Source organism: Grampus griseus (genome assembly GCF_964374135.1).
Source record: "Grampus griseus genome assembly, chromosome: 1".
In the NCBI taxonomy this organism is placed as follows: domain Eukaryota; kingdom Metazoa; phylum Chordata; class Mammalia; order Artiodactyla; family Delphinidae; genus Grampus; species Grampus griseus.
This window is the reverse complement of record NC_139017.1, coordinates 161037346-161057209: the sequence shown is the minus strand read 5'-3', so window position 1 is coordinate 161057209 and position 19864 is coordinate 161037346. Positions and strand designations below refer to the sequence as shown.

General features: G+C 42.3%; 1 protein-coding gene across 3 annotated transcripts in view; it reads left to right on the top strand.

Moving 5' to 3' along the window:
• The first annotated feature begins 1231 nt into the window (after window positions 1-1231).
• The window catches only part of GMEB1 (glucocorticoid modulatory element binding protein 1), a 31555-nt gene continuing 12922 nt past the window's right edge, over window positions 1232-19864 (top strand). The window contains exons 1-6 of one of the 3 annotated variants that reach the window (XM_082673587.1): window positions 1232-1275; window positions 7983-8140; window positions 15163-15245; window positions 16017-16141; window positions 17186-17289; window positions 19440-19597. In XM_082673587.1, the coding sequence (XP_082529713.1) occupies window positions 8013-8140; window positions 15163-15245; window positions 16017-16141; window positions 17186-17289; window positions 19440-19597 (598 nt within the window). In that variant the 5' untranslated portion in view covers window positions 1232-1275; window positions 7983-8012. Of the gene's footprint in view, window positions 1276-5653; window positions 5763-7982; window positions 8141-13170; window positions 13377-15162; window positions 15246-16016; window positions 16142-17185; window positions 17290-19439; window positions 19598-19864 lie in introns of those variants that run through there. The other 2 variants (XM_082673588.1, XM_082673589.1) reach the window with 2 other exon arrangements.

The following is a 19864-nucleotide window of genomic DNA, read 5'->3' as shown; positions in this document are numbered from 1 at the left end:
AGTGGGAAAATCATCTCTATTTTACAGATGAGGAAATCAAGGCTTAAGGGACTTGTGACTTGGCCAAGATCCCTGGGCTGCGATAACCAAGCCTAGAATCCAGGTTGTCTGACCCCCAAATCCTATTGTATTGTTCGACTCCTGGGTTGACTACCTGTTCTTGAATCAAGAACCTGTAAAACTTCCTGTCACCTCGTCATGACAGAGGGGACAGAGATCACAGATGTGACTCATAGGAAGGGGTAAGATGGGGAAGCAATTCTCTCTCCCCTTCCAAAACAGTGCCTGCATGCCACTACCTCATTCGTTCTTAATAACGGTAGCAACCATATGAGTGGTTATGACCATGTACTCTGCAGAAAGAAGGGCCTGAGTTTACATCCCGGCTATACCATTTATAAGTTTTGTGACCTTGAGGGATTAGTTAACTTCTCTTGGCCTCCTGTATTTTATCTGTAAAACGGGAGTGAAAAGAAGCTATTTAGTAGAGAAGCCAAGAAGATTATATGAGACAAAGGCATCTTCCCTAAGGCCTGGCCATAGAAAGGTCTTAACACTTGCTAATTACTATTACTGGCCCCAGGAACTTTCCTAAGCATTTTCAAGGATCATTTCTCTTAACACTTAACAACAACCTAATTCCTAGGCAAAATAGGGGCTTAGAGCTGTCCAGTAACCCCCAAAGAATTTATGACTTGAACCCAGAACAAACCTCACAACCAGAAAAGGCTTGACAAACATGCATGGGTGAGAACGCAGAGTTTGCTTACTGACTCTATCCTGAACCAGATCTTTGATTCCAAAATGATAGTTGTATCATCACTTCTGAAAGTCTGATGAACGTAAGCTTCATAACCGGATTTGAGGAAGTAAGAGGGGCAGAGTCCTCCAAGGGGAGTCCTGCCTTTGAGAGACATGCCTTTGCCCCCGATTGCGAATGAGGTGAGACTTTAATTTAGGCCTCGTTTTCCTCACCCGTAAAGTGGGGTTAGAAAAGTTATCAGGATCCCTGGAGTCCCTCCCAACACTAATTTTCCAGGGCAGGAGATTCTTGCTCTGATAAAGGCCCCAAACCCTCCGGCTGAAGTTCATCCTCCGCGGGGCCGGCAATAGGGACGCGTCCCCTTTAAGGAGCCAACTCGCCGGCGGCGGCGGCCGGAAGTGTTGAAGCTGGGCCTGGCGGCGGCGGTGGCGGTAGCGGCCGTGGCGGCGTCTGCGCATGCTCCGTCGCCCGCCCGCCCTGGCCGCTCGCCGCCCGCCCGCCCGACGGAGACGGTGAGGAGGGGGAGGGGTGGGCGCGCGGGCGCGGGCGCGGGGTGGGGTGGGGGCGGGGGGGCGGGCGCGGGGGCCGCGCGGCGGCCGGCGAGGGCGGGCGGGCGCGCAGGGGGCGGGGGGCTCCTGCCTCCGCGGGCGCCTCCCCACGCCCTGTGCGTGCCGCCGCCGCCGCCGGGGAGCGAGCGGACGTCGCGGCGCCGCGGGGGGGTGGGGGGACGCTGCCGCTGGGTCCGCCCGAGCAGCCGGGCCGCCCCCAGCGCGGCCGGCCGCGGCGCCCGGGTCCGGACCCCGGCCGAGAGCGGCCGGGGGCCGGCGAGCCTGGCGTTGGGGGCCCCCGGAGCCCCGGACCGAGGGGCCCGGAAGTCCTCGGCCGAGGGACCTGGAGGGGCCGGAGCGACTCCGGGCTGGGAGGCCCGAACGCCCAGGACCCTGGGGAGGGGTCCGGGGATCCAGGGGTATCCCCAGAGGCGGGATCCAGGGAGCACCAGGCCCTTCGATGAGGAGCTGGGGAGAGGCCTGGGTCGAGCTGGGGAGAGGCCTGGGTCGCGCTCAGGCTAGGGAATAGTGGTGAAAGTGGGGCGAAGGGTGAAGGAAGCCCGCTGCCCGCCCGAGAGTATCCCTGGGAGCCTTGGGGTGGGGAGCAAGAGCAGAGAGTGGGTTGCTGAAGAAAGGAGGGTCCACGTTTCACCCGGGGGCGCGTTAGAGGCCTCGGCCATTCAGTCCAGGGGGAAAGAAGCAGGTGCTTCCCCGAAGGCGTGGTGACAGGTCCGGTAGTGGGAGCAGGGGACAAGGAAGAAGAGCTCTAAGGGGAAGTGAGCAGGCCCTTACCGTCCCCTAGATGAGGGGGCGGTAAGAAGACACCTCAGAGCCTCCAGAGGAAGGAATGAGAAGGGTCCAGATCTGTGAGAGAATAACAGCTGGGAGTACCTCCTGATATTATAGGTGGAGAGCAGGGTGATCTGGTCTGTCGCGGGTGGGGAGACCCGTGTTTTTGAGGACGGGAGAGAAGATAATTGGTGGGAAGAAGGCTAAAGTACCCTTGCTTTCTAAAATGACAGGGGAATTGGCCTGCTGTCTTCTAATTGAGGGGCAGGAGAGGTGAGGGCAGACTCTTGCTTGAAGGTCCTGGAGTGTGATCCACCCAGACTAAGGCACAAGTCTTGACTTAGGGATCAAGGGAAGGCTTGGCCGTCTAAGAAGCTGGAGGAGGCCTGCATTCTCTTCTCAAGATGTGAGAAATTCAAAAACCCTTCCTAACAGACACAGCAGGGGCCTTAACTGGTGTCTTGTTTAGGAGAACCTGGAAGTGGCATTTTCCTCCTTAACCTGGAGGATTAGGAAAAGGGAGGATCAGATATTTCGAGTCTCACAGAGGATTCTTTTCTCTCTTGGGGAGACTTCTTCATTAAATGGACTGACTCCCCTAATTTGTCAGCCTTTTATCAATTATGTGTATTTAAATTAGTCTACTGACTTGATGACTTTTGTCATTAGTTGTTAGTCAACCACTTATTCATTTACTTCAACAAACATATTGAATAGCCAACTTGTACTCAACTTCATTGGGATAGTTTGGGCTGTATTTTGGTCTTGTCCTAAGCAGAAGTCTCCTCAACTATAGTACGGTGACCCTTCAAAAAACCCTTTTACTGTCAAGCAGATTTGGAAAAGAATACAATAAAATTCCTAGTAATGAAAACTGAAAAGATTGAAATTTAAAACTTAATTTAAAAAAAGAATAGGGCTTCCCTTGAGGCGCAGTGGTTGAGAGTCCGCCTCCCGATGCAGGGGACATGGGTTTGTGCCCCAGTCCGGGAAGATCCCACATGCCGTGGAGCGGCTAGGCCCGTGAGCCACGGCCGCTGGGCCTGCGTGTCCGGAGCCTGTGCTCCGCAACGGGAGAGGCCACAGCAGTGAGAGGCCCGCGTACTGCAGAATAAACAATAGATTTGACACACTTGAAGAGAAAAATCATGAAAGGGAAGATAGACATGAAAAAACAAAACATTCACACACCCACAAAAAACCCTTTTATGCTATTGCTTCCCTAAACACCTACGTAGTGGTCACCAATATGTGACTTATCCCAAACTTCATTTGCCCTGGCACTTTTCCTCACAGTGGTCCTATGTAGTGATCTTACTGGCTTCATTACATCTGGTAGCACCCTGGATCACCTACTAAATACATGAGGAGGAATAAAGGGAAAAAAAAATCCAGGAGTTTTGGCCTCATGTAATAATAAAGTTTTAACTTGGAAATTTCTTAAGAATAGACCACACAGTCTACAAAAATTACAGTGAAGTATGGAATAAATACATTTTGGAGTTAGAAAATTTCAGGATATCTAGTATTTCTGTTAGTCCATTTCAACTACCAACTCTGATGTTCCTATGATCATGTGACACTTATGCTTACATCTTGCCATGTTTTAAACGATTTTCAGGACACAGTGAATTTAATCCAGAGTAAGTCAGATTATCATATGTTTAGTTTTTTGATAGTTTATGTGAGTAGTCGTGCTTACTTTCAAGGTGTCTTATTTGTCTTTGAAAATAGCTACAAATAATTCTTCCTTTGCACTTAAGTTTGACATATTTCCTTCATGTGTGCTCCTAGAATTACAGAGTGTTGTGTGATTCCACAATGAATACTCTAAGTCCCCTTCCATGAAATACCCAAAGGAGCAACTCACTCATCTTGCCTTAGGAGTTTTGGTTGCTATAAACAGGAGCTACTTTTCAGTTTACACTCAGCTCGAAGAGATGACCTTGCAATTAGCCAGTGTAGTCTGTAGAGCTGATTCGGGTTACTTGCTAGGAATATGGTATTTAGGATAATAAGAGATATGCAACCCAAACTTGCTTCTCTAAAGAATGTAAGAATTGCCATGTTGGACCAGACCTGTGTCTCTGACTGATACTGAGAGATATATCGTGGATGATTATAATTATCTTCGCTGATAAATTCTCAGAAGGTTAGAGAAGCAGCCAGAACCTTCCTCTTGAGTTCTGAGGTGTGTGGGGGGTAAGGAGTATATGAGTTCTTATTGAGGAAAGTATTAATCAAGAAGTTAGTCTACCACTTATTCAGAGTATTGTAGAGAGGACTCAACCTTAGGGTAGAAGGTTGAACTAGAAGCATCCTAATTCTGCTTCTCTAACCCATTAATTTACCTATGCTATTAATTTTTTAACATTTAAACCATTTTTTTGAAATAAATTCGCTACGATTGTTACATGCTAAAGTATTACATCTTTTAAATTCATTAAATATGTAACAGAATAGTGCTTGACAACAAACAAGTGTCCGACAGTTGTTAGCTGTGATTATTTTAATTCACCCTACATTTCTTTTTTCACCCTACATTTTTATGGTTCAAACTTTGACGATATCTACTGGTTCAATTATTCTAGGATTTGATGGCATTTTATACTTCATCATATCCGTTTTGGCTTTTTCTAAACTCAAGGGTCCTAATCATTTAGGTTCTATTGCTGGCAGCCAGCCACACCAGTCCACTGATTCTCTAATCCCCACCCCCGCCAGTTTTAAACCTTCAATTTACATAAGTTTATTTATTTATTTATTTTTGCGGTACGCGGGCCTCTCACTGTTGTGGCCTCTCCCGTTGCGGAGCACAGGCTCCGGACGCCGCGCAGGCTCAGCGGCCATGGCTCACGGGCCCAGCTGCTCTGCGGCATGTGGGATCTTCCCGGACCGGAGCACGAACCTGTGTCCCCTGCATCGGCAGGCGGACTCTCAACCACTGCACCACCAGGGAAGCCCAACATAAGTTTAGATTGTATATTGTAGTATCTTGCAATTACTTTTTTTCTGTACTATGTGACAGTGTCACACATCTCTTTCCCTTCTGTAGCTCCTTAAGAGCAGATAACATCCCTTTTCATATCCAGGGAGCCTAAGTCTGTGTCCGATGTGGAGTAGGGACTCAGTACATATTGGCCATAATGATGGGCAGTAAGCAAGGCAGCTTAGCCTGAGCTGTCTAAGCAAATTTATATCCCCTCAGTGAAAGATGAGAAAATTCTAGAAGTCTTTTAGGGTAAAGTGAGTTACTCATTGCACAAAAATTTATTACATACATGCTATGTGCCAGATTTTCTTAGGAAGTTTTAGGTGGGCAGTTTTGTAAATAGAAGTCTGATATTTGAAAACTATTTATTACACTCGAGAGTCCTGGGCACTGAGCTAGCACAGGGGAGCCTGTTGAAAAAGAAAAGCTATCCTTTCTCTGCCAGGATGTAGTCTGAGGGGGAGAGGCTGACAAAGGGGGTTGATGGTTGTGACGGGGATGCTGCAGGCGCTGAGGAAGCAAGAAGACCCTCTCAGATCTAGTCAGGGATGTCACAGATGGCCTCTCTGAGGAAGCGATGTTTTAAATAAGTCATAAAAGTTTAGCAGTGACTTGCCAAAGAGGAAAGAGAAGAGAATTCCCGGTAGAGCAAACAAGTGTGAAGGCTCAGGTGAGGAAATATGGCGTAGTTGAGAAATTGGAAAAAATGCAATGGCAGGAGCCCACAATGTGAGAGGAAGAACTGTGAGAAATGAGGCTAGCAGGGTGGGCAGGGGACAGATTTGGTGGGTTTTGAAAGCCGTATTAGGGTCTTTGCACCTTAATAGCAGCAAAGGGAATGCACTGAAGGATTTTTAAGTGGGGGAAAATGGCCTTTAGTAAGATGACTTTGCTCTGTAGATAATGAATTGGAGATCAAGACCAGAGATTAGGGTACTGATGAGAAGCAGCTGGAAAAATCCAGGTAACAGTGTGGTGGCTCAGAATATGATGATGGCAGCACAGATGGAGAGTGGGGGTTGGTTAAAAGAGATATATAGGTGATAGAATGGATAGGATTTGGTGGTTGGTTGGATTTAGAAAGAGAAGAAAGAGGAGTCGAAAATAGCTCCTTAGTTTCTGGCTTGAGAAAATGGGTGGAGGGTAGCACCATTTATTGAGGCAGGAAACATAGGAGCAGGTTTGAGAGGGAACAGGCTTTCAGTTTAAGGTGCCTACAAGATATTTTAAGAGGCTTTTAGATATAGGAGGTGTTGAATCCAGGAAAAAAGTTTGAATGTGAGAATCATAAAGGACAGAAGTCTAAGTCATATATGAGGAATTTTAACTAGGTCAAACACAAACAAAAATTGATTGAACCAATGTATGTCACTGCCTATGATGAGCAAGGCTGTGGGAGACAAGATTTTTATTTTTAATTTAAAAAAATTTTTGGCTGTGCCACTGCATGAAAGAGGCAAGATTTTTAGATAAGCAGCACCTGTCCTCACAGAGAGTATAGTGTAGTCATGGAGGTAGATGTCTATTCAGTTAACTGCAGTGCAAGGCACAGTGTGATAAACACTAGAGGAGAGCTGCAAGCAAGTATTGGGGGACCTCAGAAAAGAAAGTGGTTTGGCAGTGGCTTTGTGGAGGAGTGAGCTTTGAGCTGGACCTTGAAGGGAGAAGGAGATGTGGTAGAAAGGAGTTTTGGGCTTATGGAATAACAAAGGTAGAGAAACCTGAAGGTACATATTACATGTTCAGAAATCTGTGGGAGGTTGGTGTGGCTGGATCTTAAGATTCTTGGGATACTGTAGTTGCAGATGAAACTGGGAACATTTGGGGGCCAAATGAGGGAGATTTTGAGTGCCATGTTAAATGTGTGTATTATAGGCAAACAATTGCTGTGGCAGAGCTGAAATGTGGATTCGGTCATCTGAGTACTAGTTACATATTCACACTTGCATCCATTGTCTGTCTAAACACAGTTCAGCACAGTCCTAATCATCTTCAAGTACTCACATATCTAAGTAAATGGAGTGTTCTTATCCATATTCTCTTAAGTGACTCTTTTCAGCTATGAAGACTAACAGCTGCAGAATAACTTGGGGCCCTCTGAGTTTTCATTAAGATTGAGATAATGCTTTGAGTTACTTTAGAGTCAAGGAGTTTGTGGTACTGGACAGTGGTTTCCCTAACAGCTCCGCAGGGGAGATGTCAGGCAAGGCCCTATCTCCATTCAATATGAGGCAAAGAGGTATTAAGACGTTCCTGGAGGTCATACAGTTGGATTCAGCATCTATTAAAAAACCACACGATGCGAACCATCTTTCTTTTTCCCATACAACTTAGTTTAGTTAGCAGATACTTATTAGTATCTGCTTATTAGTATCTACTCACAAAGGACAGAGCACTTGATGAGGTATAAAGGCTGGTTGCAAAGAAAACAGATGATTCTTACTTCCTAGGAGCTTAGTTTGGGATGGAACTAGTGGTGTGCTGTAAACCAGCTCTCTAGAAGAAAAAATACCCTGATTTGTAATGTTTGTCAATTTCTGTGGTGTATATTCTCCCAGCAACTGATTTCAAGCTACCAACTTGACGTCACTAAACTTGGAGTTGGGAAGAGATGTGCACAGTTGGTTCTCAGGAGCTGGTAGAGCTGGCTCCAGCACACCACGGGGTGAATCACACATACTAAGAAAAACTACAATAACAAGTGAGTACTAAGGCATTTCTGGAAAGATCAGAGCCTATGTCAGCCCCTTCTCACAGTTCCCATCTTTTTCAGAGGACCATGATCTGCAGGATGCCCTGGGAATTAATAGTTATTATCTTGGTGTTCCTTTCCTATGGTTGCCATCTTTTCAAACCAGACAAAGTTACTGGTGCTTCTTGTTTCTGACAGCAGCTCCAGCTATCTGACTTCATGTGAAAGATGGCTAATGCGGAAGTGAGTGTCCCAGTGGGGGATGTGGTTGTGGTACCCACTGAAGGAAATGAAGGGGAGAACGCTGAAGATACCAAAACCCAAGTGATCTTGCAGTTACAGCCTGTGCAACAAGGGTAAGTGACTAGAGATTTGAATATTTTGAAAAATTTGGGAGGTTCAAAGAGTGAGGAAATTATAACTTTAAGGTGATTTAGCATAATGGAACATTCAACATCAAACTCTCAGAGCTAAGTTTTCATCTCTATAATGTATTGTGTGCTATATTTGTCATTCAGTACTTACTACAACAGTTTGCTGTTTCCTTGTCTCTCTCCGTCTTCTCTACTGTGAGTTCCTTGGGGGTAAGTTACATGGTTCCCTCATCTTACTTATCCACACTGTTTAGCACAAGGCCTTGGTACATGTTTACCAAAAGACAGTGTATTTAGAGTCAGAGGAGACTAGGCAACTGTAAAATTATTCCTACCAGAAGTTCTCTGGACCCTCGTGGATGGGCAAATTACTAAGCTTAGTCTATCAAAAAAATATTTATCAACCACCTACGATTACACAACGTATTTCAAAGGTGTTGAAAGAAATATAGCACATGGTTCCAGCCATCATGGAGCTTGTAGTCTAGTTGTGCAAGGCAAAAATACATGTTTATAAATAAAGAGATCACTTACATGGCAAAACCTAAGAAGTGCAGAGTGGCATGGTTAGGATGTGCTTTTGAATTCAGAGGATCACTGTGAATTTGAAAGAAGATATAAGATTTTTTGGTGGTCTTGAAAGTTAAATGGGAACTAGATCTGCAGAGGGAAGCGGGGGGTAGTTATTTAAAATAATTTTTTTTTATTTTTAAAGTTTTTTTTTTGTCAAATATAGTTTTTTTTGTTTTTTGGTTTTTTTTGGCTTTGCCGCGTGGCACGTGGGATCTTAGTTCCCTGACTAGGGGTGGAACCCGTGCCCCCTGCATTAGAAGCATGGAGTCTTAACCACTGGACTGCCAGGGAAGTCCCAGGGGGGTAGTTATTTTATTTTGGGGAATGTATAAAAGATTCTTCAAGGATCAGAAGTGTTCTTGGGCAAACATATACAGTTGGCCCTCTGTATCTGTAGGTTCTGCATCCACAGATTCAACCAACCTTGGATAAAAAATATTAAAAAAAGAAAAAAATCCAGAAAGTTTGAAAAAGCAAAATTGAATTTGCCACATGAAAGCAACTATTTACATAACATTTACATTGTATTAGATATTATAAGTAATCTAGAGATGATTTAAAGTATATGGGAGGGACTTCCCTGGTGACTCAGTGGTTAAGAATCTACCTGCCAATGCAGGGGACACAGCTTCGCTCCCTGGTCTGGGAAGATCCCACTTGCTGTGGAGCAACTAAGCCCGTACGCCACAACTACTGAGCCTGCACTCTAGAGGCTGCGAGCCACAACTACTGAGCCCGTGCACCGCAACTACTGAAGCCCGTGTGCCCTAGAGCCCACGTGCTGCAACTACTTAGCCTGTGCTCTAGAGCTCACGAGCCACAACTACTAAGCCCATGGGCCACAACTACTGAAGCCCGCTTGCTCTAGGGCCCGCGTGGCACAGCTACCTAGCCTGTGTGTTGCAAATACTGAAGCCCACGTGCCTAGAGCCTGTGCTCTGCAACAAGAGAAGCAACTGCAATGAGAAGCCTGTGCACCTCAATGAAGAGTAGCCCCTGCTCGCCACAACTAGAGAAAGCCCATGCACAGCAATAAAGACCTAACACAGCCAAAAATAAAATAAAAAATTTTAATAAAAAATTTAAAAAATAAAGTATATGGGAGGATGTGTGTAGGTTATATACAAATATTCAGTACTATGCCATTTTATAAGGGACTTGAACATCTGTGGATTTTGGTATTTGCAGGGGGGTCCTAGAAGCAATCCCCCACTGATACCAAGGGATGGCTGTACTCCAATTCCAGTCTACTAAGTAATGTACCTTGCCTTAAAAATTTCTGGAGAAAAACAGTTAACCTATCTTGATAATTTAAAAAGCTTTTTAGTATAGGAAATTTCAAATATACCCCAAAATAAAGAAAATATAATGAACCCCCATGTAAGCATCCATCACCCAGCTTCAACAGTTATCAACACATGGCCAGTCCTTTTTTTTTTTTCACATGGCCAGTCTTATTTCATCTCTACATCCACCCACTCCTGAATTTTTTTGAAGCAAATCCCAGACATTAGTATGTATCTGTAAAAGATAAGGACTTTTTAGTTTTTAAAATATAAACATAGTTTGCTGACATTTCTGAATATTGTTGAGCATGAAGGAAATATTCTAAGGTCTATAAGGGAAAGTTGATATAAATAATGCCTAACATATAGCCTATAGAGTGGTTTAAATTTTTATTGGCACCAACAGATTATGCATGCTTATTCAAACTCAGTTGTTTGGTAATTTTGTTTGATACACATACACATACTTGTAGTTGTTACCTTTTGAAGTAGGGTAACATCAGGAAGAATTAAAGGGCAGGTTTTTTTTTTTTTTTTTTTTTTTTGCATTACGTGGGCCTCTCACTGTTGTGGCCTCTCCCGTTGTGGAGCACAGGCTCCGGACGCGAAAGCTCAGCAGCCATGGCTCACGGGCCCAGCCTCTCCGCGTCATGTGGGATCTTCCCGGACCGGGGCACGAACCCATATCCCCTGCATCGGCAGGGGGACTCTCAACCACTGCGCCACCAGGGAAGCCCAAGGGCAGGTTCTTTAGTTCTCCGCAGCTTTATTTTCTTTTTCTTTTTTTTTTTTTTTTAGAATTTATTTTCTTATGGAGTCATCATTTCTTCTGTCTTTCCTAAAGTACTCCAGTTGTCATTTGTCCTATCCCCAGTAGAGACAGAAGAAACTTCTCTGCTACTTAGAGACTTAATTCTTTTGAAGATTTGGTTCCACTTATTTTTCTGTTTGTCTTTTTTATTTTCCAAATGATATTGCCTTTTCTGGAAACCTCTCATTGCTTGCTTAGGTAGAGGATCTTTGTACAACATATATTGACTCCCCACTCCACTGTTTACACTGAATTTTAGTGCATGAGCTAGTGAATAAACATTTTGAGGTATTACATTCTTTTTTTTTTTGAGGTATTGCATTTTGAGATGCCTGTCAGTTGATTTTTCTAGTTGTATTATTTTATTATTTGAATATTTTATTGCATTTTAGCCTCATTTTATAAAAATGAGCAGGGTACAAAAGCAGTGATTCTAGTGATAAGAAATACTGGTCTCATAATTTTAATACACTTGAGACAAAGATGGAAATCATCAGGTGTCAGTCTTCAGCCTCATCACACTTAACCTGCTTGGCTACAGTTCAAGTATGAAGGAGAGAAACAATCAAAGAGTATATATGAATTGCTGGGAATAAATTGGTAAAGATTATATTTAAAAGGCAAGAAATAATTAGGGATTTTATATAAGTATTTTTAGATTTCAATATATAATTCCTCTTGTCCATCTTTTTAGCTTTTACATATATGACATTTAATACTGTCTCAAATTTTCATCATATACACATTTTCAGGAATACATTGTGAAGCAAAAGTAGAGTGTCTGGTAACAGTCTTTTAATATGAATACATAGAACCTGACGTGTAAGGTGATACTTTCATAATAATACTAGATTGGTTTTTTTCTTTTTATAAATTTATTTATTTTTGGCTGTGTTGGGTCTTCAATACTGCACGCGGGCTTTCTCTAGTTGCGGCGAGCGGGGTCTACTCTTTGTTTTGGTGCGTGGGCTTCTCATTGCAGTGGCTTCTCTTGTTGTGGAGCATGGGCTCTAGGTGCATGGGCTTCAGTAGTTGTGGCATGCAGGCTCAGTAGTTGCATGGGCTTAGTTGCTTCGCGGCAGGTAGGATCTTCCCGGACCAGGGATGGAACCCGTGTCCCCTGTATTGGCAGGCGGATTCTTAACCCCTGTGCCACCAGGGAAGTCCCTAGATTGGTTTTAAAATATGTCCACATTCAACTTTTTAAAAAAAACATAGATACTGAGGTACTCAGGTACTAAGATACTAAGAAGACTTTTAATTCTGGGGGTTTTTCAACAAAGAAGGCTTGTTCAGCCTATGCTTTCTCTTTAAAAACAAAAAAAGATGGTTATTAACTTTTTCAAATAAAACCTTTAAAACATACTTAAAAAGTCCTCAGGAGGAATGAAGGTACTAAGATTCCATCACCATTCTTGGCTTTCTAATTCATTTTGGATTCATAACAGAGTTTTTAACAATGAGATCAGGGACTGGTGATTTTAGTATTACATAAATTTACTCAGTGTGCTGAGTGGAATAGTTCAATTTGAGGAGTAGTGACCTTACTTTCCTTATCATGCTCATATCCCTCCCTAGTAGTAAGTCCGTCCCCCCCCCCGCGCTACGCGGGCCTCTCACTGTTGCGGCCTCTCCCGCTCCGGACGCGCGCAGGCTCAGCGGCCATGGCCCACGGGCCTAGCCGCTCCGCGGCATGTGGGATCTTCCCGGACCGGGGCACGAACCCGTGTCCCCTGCATCGGCAGGCGGACTCTCAACCACTGCACCACCAGGGAAGCCCCCTAGTAGTAAGTTTAAGGCCTTAGGAAGCTGTATAAACTCTTTCAGATCTGTAGGGTACCCATTAGTTTATGTAATAATCCCACATTCCATTCAATTAATCAGAATATCCTTATCCTTATCCTTATCATTCAAGATAAAAAGAACTTAACTCTGTGGATTTTCAGTTTTCAGTGAATTAGAATACAATGATGTAGACTTAACTTTAAAACTCTAGTAAATATAATTTTACCTCACTTCGATGATTCATAAGGTATGTCGGTATCTCATAACACCTTAACATTTTAAACATATTTTATGATTTTTTACCATAATCATAGTAGGTATAGAGAATTAGGCTAAATCCATCACTATCCTGAGTTGCTTTAGAAAGATTTTCCCTGATAAAATCTTGTTTGACCGTAAAAATATAGACTATTCCCTGACTTCCCACCCCAAGTGCAATTTTCCGGTTGTTGAAATTATGTATAGACAAGAATTTATTCTTTTAAAGAATTTTGCACATACTGGTCAAGTTAGAATGAGCTTATCAAATTTACTTGAAGCAGTGGTTTTTTTTTTTTTTTGGCCACGCTGCAGCTTGCCAGATCTTAGTTCCCTGACCAGGGATCGAACCTGGGCCCCTGGCAGTGAGAGCGCCGTGTCCTAACCACTGGACTACCACGGAATTCCAGAAGCAGCAGTTTCTCATGTGTATCACATTCCTCATTCATTTACCGGTCATTTATTATGTGCTGTGCCATGTTCCAGTTAGCGCACGACATGCCAGGTATACAAAATGAATAAAATGTAATCTCTGCTCTCAGGGACATTTTTTTTTTTTTTTTTTTTTTGCACGTGCCTTGGGGGATCTCAGCTTGAACCCGGGCCATGGTAGTGAAAGCCTGGACTCCTAACGACTAGGCCACCAGGGAACTCCCTCTCAGGGACCTTTTTAGACTATGCCCAAGGAGAGAGAGAGATAGGTAAACAAGTATATAGTATGAAGTGTTATAGTTGTTGTGACTAAAGTACAGTTGCATCACAAAGGAGGAAGTGGGTGATTATACTGGAGGATTGAGATGGAAGGAAAAGCATCATACAGGCTACTCATTAAAAAAACAAAAGATGGGGAAGGATGTTCTGGGAAGAGGGAGAAGAGCAAAAATAGATGGTGTAAAAGAAGGTGGCAATTTTGGGAACTACAAATAGTTTGGTATGATTGGGGCTTGGATTGTCTGGTGGGATTTGGTGAGAGATGAAACCAGGGGCCAGATCTTGGAGGGACTTAAATATGATATTGAGGATTGAGGTCTTTATTTTAGCAGCATGGAGAGGATTCTTGAAGGGTTTGGAGGAGGGTGTTACATGATCACTGTGGAAGGAATATAGAAGATCAGGTAGATGCAAGGAGACCAGTTCAGACTAGAGATGATGCAGCCTGAATTAAGGCGGTAGTAGTGGAAATAGACAGGGAGGATGGCTGGTGTTAAGGAGATGCATCTGGCAGGACTTGGTGACTATGTGGGAGTTGAGGAGGAGGAAAAGGGAGAAATTCAGTGTAATTCCCAGGCTTCTGTTTTAGGCTGCTGTGTGCTGGGTGGTGCCATTACAAGGATGGGGAATATAGGAAGAAGAGTAGTTTGGGAGGTGGGAGAGGAAAGAGAACTTGGTTATTTTAGACATAATGAATTCAATAAAGTCCTATGGGATATCCAAATGTATGTATTTATTTATTTAGCAGTTAGTTGTGTCCTGGTGTGGAATTCAGAAGGGAGGTCTGTGCTAGAGGTGTCACCATGCAGGTGGCTAATCACTGATGCAAAGGAGATTATTCAGGCAGTGCTTTAGGGTAGCAAGTGCAATAATTAACATGTTAGGTTTATTATGGAAATTGAACAAAGGATGTCAGTGTATCATGTTAGGTATTCTGAGCCCATTTCTTAGAAGGTTGAAACGTTTTGGAGAGAGATTTTCCTTAAGTGGTACCTCTAGTTACTGCTAGTTACTTTGGGCATAATGGCTCTCTTACTTTTTTTTTTTTTTAACGAGGTTCTGCTCATGTCTGTAGTTTGATTACGGTGACTTAAAAAATGCTAAAGTGTAAAAATGACTAAAGTTCCTAGATTCCAACAAGGGACATCAATTCTGTGGTCAGCAGGTTCTTCCTGGTTTGAACTAACAGTATTACTTTTTAGTCTTATTTGGATAAATCTACAATGTGACTTAATCTTATACTTGAAGCAGCACTTTATGTCATGAGCTTTTAAAGTTAGGAAGGGAAAAGTCTGGTGTAGAAGAGTAGCAAGTGGCGGTGTAAATACAGTAGCAAGAGGAACTTTCCTTTGGGGTGAGGAAAGTTGATTCATTTCCATGGTAGTAGCTGCTAAGCAGTCCCGGGCAGCTTAGAATTTAAATACATTGGGGCACTAGTCAAAGCACTAACATCGAGTTGTAAAGTATATTATTTTATTCCTTTTGAGATAGATTAAAACAAATTTTTTAACCCCATGCTGTGAATATTAATTTTTTCATGATTTATGTAGTTTGTTTATCGATGGACACTTTTACAACAGGATTTATGAAGCCGGATCCGAGAACAACACGGCAGTTGTGGCAGTAGAAACTCACACGATACACAAAATTGAAGAAGGGATTGGTAAGTCTTTTTGTTGTTCTTGTACTTTTTTTTTTTGGCCGTACCTCGAGGTATGCAGAACCCGTGCCCCCTGCAGTGGAAGCGGGGAGTCTTAACCACTGGACCACCAGGGAAACCCTGTTCTAGTACTTTTGACCTTAGCTTCCTTGGTTGAGATTTCTTGCCTCTTGTGCCTTATTTTCCCCCCCTACCCAGTGCTGTAGCCATCAATCTGATGATGGCACATCTAGAGACACCGCTGCCTAAGATGCTAGGGCTGTCTGTTGATGTTTAACGTGAATTTGCTAGGGTTGCTGAAAAGATTTTTCATCAGTAGAAATCCCTCAAAGAAATTGGAGCCTCAAGGTTGAACTCTGTCATTAGGGAAGTTGCTGATGAGGTGTTGATTGTAAGGCAGTGAGTAGAAAGAAACTGAAGTAAGACAAACCTGAGTTTAAATCCCACGTTCTCACTGCTTAGCTGTGTGTCCTTGGGAAAGTCCCTTCACCTTTCTGAGTCCTACACAGGGACAATAGGAAACAATCACTGCCTCACAGGATTGTTTTAAGAACTAAAAAAGATTAAGTCTATAAAAGCACACAGCACAGCATCTGGCACATAGTGGGAGCTTGGTAAGAGAGCTGTTATGCCAAACTTCTTCCAGAAGATTCCTAAACAGTACCAACCAGTGTGAACTATTAGCCCCTCAGAGGAACCAGGAGACTAGAGATTCTGAATTAAGCTTTGGGGAAGAGTGTTTGATAAATAAATGATATTTTTTCCATTTTCAAGATGCAAGCACTATAGAAGCAAATGAGGATATGGAAATTGCTTACCCCATAACTTGTGGGGAGAGCAAAGCCATTCTCCTTTGGAAGAAGTTTGTATGCCCAGGAATAAATGTAAAGTGTGTCAAGGTAATTGTCTTTTCTCCTTGCTGGGGCCTATTTTGGGTCTCCTTGTTTTTAAAGGGTATGGTTTTAGTGCCTCTTCTCTCTCTTCCACCATGTCAATGTTTTTAATTTTGTGGTGTCCCTTTGTGTCACAGTAAAAAAAAAAAAAAAAAAAAAAAGGGACTTTAGAGTGAAATTGACCTGGATTCAAGTCCCACCAGAATATAAGTCCTTTGAGAGCTGAGAATTTGTCTATCTTGTTCACCATTGTATCCCCAACACCTAGAATAGGGCTTGGCATATTTATCAGTAAATATTTGTTGAATGAATGGAGTCCCATCTCTATCACTGACTAGCTAGGTGACCTTGATCAAGTTATTTAATATTTCAGAGCCTCATATGTTAAAATACAAATAATTATATACACACACAGTAAGGTTGCTAGAAGAGGAAGTGAGATCATATATGTAAAATGCCTTACACTGGTGTGTAATTTGGTAGAGTTTATTAAAAATTATTACTGATAAAAATAAGTAATCTTCATGAGAGCACAATATGGAAATAATTGCTTATTCTGTCTCCACTGGTAGCCACAGGTGACCTATGTAGATAGTAGTCACCATCAGTGGCATCATCCTAGAATCATTAAGAATTACAGAGCTTCGAGGCTTTGTAGTGCTGTTGGTTTCTACCATCCTTATTCTTTCTACCAGATCCTGAATTTTGTCATTAGGGCTGGATAGATTACTTCAGTTTAAATAGCCTTTGCAACATTGGACCTGTCTGCTTGATTCAGGGCATAAATGGATTTTAGATCCTAATCAGTATATTAATCTCTGACCCTCCTTGTGTCTTCTGTAGCTTCGTACCAGGACAGGGCACTGTGTCCAGAGAAGGATCATCTTCTCTAGCACAATAGGGTGGGAGGATGGAGAATACAAGGCTATGACTAAAGATGTCTGTCATTTGGGTATTTTTTGTTCATAACAAGTAGAGTTATGTCTTTCTTTCCCTCTTGGCCTGCCTAAATTAACATTGGATTATTTTGGACTTTACTTTTTACATTAGTTTAATGATCAGTTGATCAGCCCCAAGCATTTTGTTCATCTGGCTGGCAAGTCCACCCTGAAGGACTGGAAGAGAGCTATTCGTCTGGGTGGAATCATGCTCAGGTGAGCTCTGATAGCAAGTTCATACCTTTCAGCTGACTGTGGGGCACTTAATCATGGTGGAATCCAGAGAATCCAGTCTTCTTAATTTGAATTTTTATTCTGTCTGAAGGATTGGCTTAAACAATCCATGTATTATTTGACCTTCATCGACTTGTTCTTAAAATCCCTGTGAGAGAAGAAAAATTGAATTAAATTGACTCTTCCCAGCATCTAGGACAAATTCTTCTGATGTCAGAATGTTGGGCAGGATCTTCTCTGGGCAGAGAAGCTCAGGAGTAGATGACAGTCCAGCTTGAGATCACTCAGCATAGGCAGAGCTAAGCCTGGTGCTAAGAAAGCTTGACAACAACGGAGATGTGGGCTGATGGACAAATCCTGGGATAATCTGGTAGAGTAGAAGGGTGCTGTTTGTAAGTAACAATTATGCACAGCGAATGCAATCCTTGCCGTCACTGTACCATTGAAATAAACTTTATTTGTTTTTAAAAAATATTTATTTATTTACTTAGGCTGCGCCTGGTCTTAGTTGCGGCGTGCAGACTCTTAGTTGCGGCATGCATATGGGATCTAGTTCCCTAACCAGGGATGGAACCCGGGCCCCCTGCATTGGCAGCGTGGAGTCTTACCCACTGCACCACCAGGGAAGTCCCAGAAATAAACTTTAGAATGTATAGTATCCCCACTCCCATCTCTTTATGCAGCAAGTTTATCATTGTAATCCACCCCACTCCTCGGTGAAATTAACATTAGTTGGTGTTTCTTGAGCACTCAGCTATTGATAGAAAATTTTAAAATGTGGTTAAGAATTAAAATTTCCCCACAGAACATGTATCATGAGCCTTAAAAACCTCTTACCTTTTGTCTTTAATTTTTTTAAGGAATCTGTCTTAAGAGAAATCTATAGTGCTTGTAGAGATTCAAGTATAAAAGTTCATTGCAACATAATTTATGATGGTGAAAATTACAGTCTGCTTTAATATACAATCAGGGTGTATCTAAAGTAAATTATGGCTCATCTAAATGTATATGAGTTTATACTATGGTGCATTATGAGGTCATTAAAATATTTCTAAAGAGTTTTTACATGGAAAATGCTTATGATGTAATGTAAGGAAGAAAACAAAATGTAATATCAATTAATATAGTTGTTTTAAAAAACACACATATGTAAGTAAATTTAGTAGAAAAAATATGCTGAAATGTTGATATGATCTCTGTGTTGGATATTTTTTTAAAGAGCAGTTGTTTTCTTTATAGTTTTCTGTATTTTCCACAGAAAATGTTTTTTTCTTTACGTATGATTTTTATAGTCAGAGGCATAATTTAAAAAAATTCATTCCAGATGATTTGTGTGCATTAATCAGTAGTTGAATGAAATTGGGGGTGAATACCTTTAACTTTCTTTTTTTTTTTTTTGTTCTTGGCTTGTTTTACTTGCCCAGAAAAACAAGTGTATGCCAACTTTCCCCAAATGTAAAAGACTCAGAGTGTCTAAAAAATCTTTAGTGAAAGCCAAGTAACACTATAACATAGAGTTTACTGTAATTAAAATACCTCATGGCTTTGCTCATGGCCTATAATAGCGTCTTGTGAATCTAGTTATAAGGACATTTTATAGTGGGGGTTTAGTATAATCAACTTTGCTCTGTATTTATAGGAGAGTTATCTCTTTTTTTTTTTTTTAAGGAAAGAAATGTGCTGAAGTTTTATGTCTCCAGAAGTGGCAACAGATCTTGCTGGTCTACAAGTACTAATACATCAGAATCTAATCACAAAATTCTAATCCCCCTGTGGCATTTCTCATTTGTGCTGGGATATGAGTTAGTCTTTTCCCCTTTTGGGCTTTGTTTCAGTGAGATTCTATGGGGAAATTTAGCTATTGTCAGGAGTATATGTCTAAAACTTAGTGATAACGGGAAATACAAGAGAGTACTCATAATGAGTAGAGGAAGGAGGGAAGAGGAGTACTTGTAAATGTGGGCAGGACCAATGAACATTTTATAGCCCCAATTAGAATTTCTGCAACCTAATGACTTTTAATACTATTAGGTTTCATTAACATATAGAAGGGACTCAGCAACTTTGTCTCTATTTGTCCCTTCAAGATGAAGTGCAGGCTGAATTGGTACTTCTTGTCTCTCTTTGCACAGGAAAATGATGGACTCCGGACAGATTGATTTTTACCAACATGACAAGGTTTGCTCCAATACCTGCAGAAGCACCAAATTTGATCTTCTGATCAGCAGTGCAAGAGCTCCAGTGCCAGGACAGCAGACAAGTGTGGTGCAGACACCCACTTCGGCCGATGGTAGGGGGTAGGAAACCACCTGAAAACCCACTGTGTTTTTCAGTAGCACTTTTCCCCTCATTTCTTCTTTGTGTTTCTTTTTTCAATTCTCGAGAGCGTTAATGTAAGGTATGGTAATCTTGGGTGGGAGTCCATGCTTTAGAAAGAACTCTCTTTGTTTTCTCCCAAATGATTCCTATTGGCCAGACCTCCTTCCTTGTTTCTTTATTACAGTGCATGGTAAACGTTAGAAAGGTGATCCAAATAATGCTTATTTAACAGTCTCAC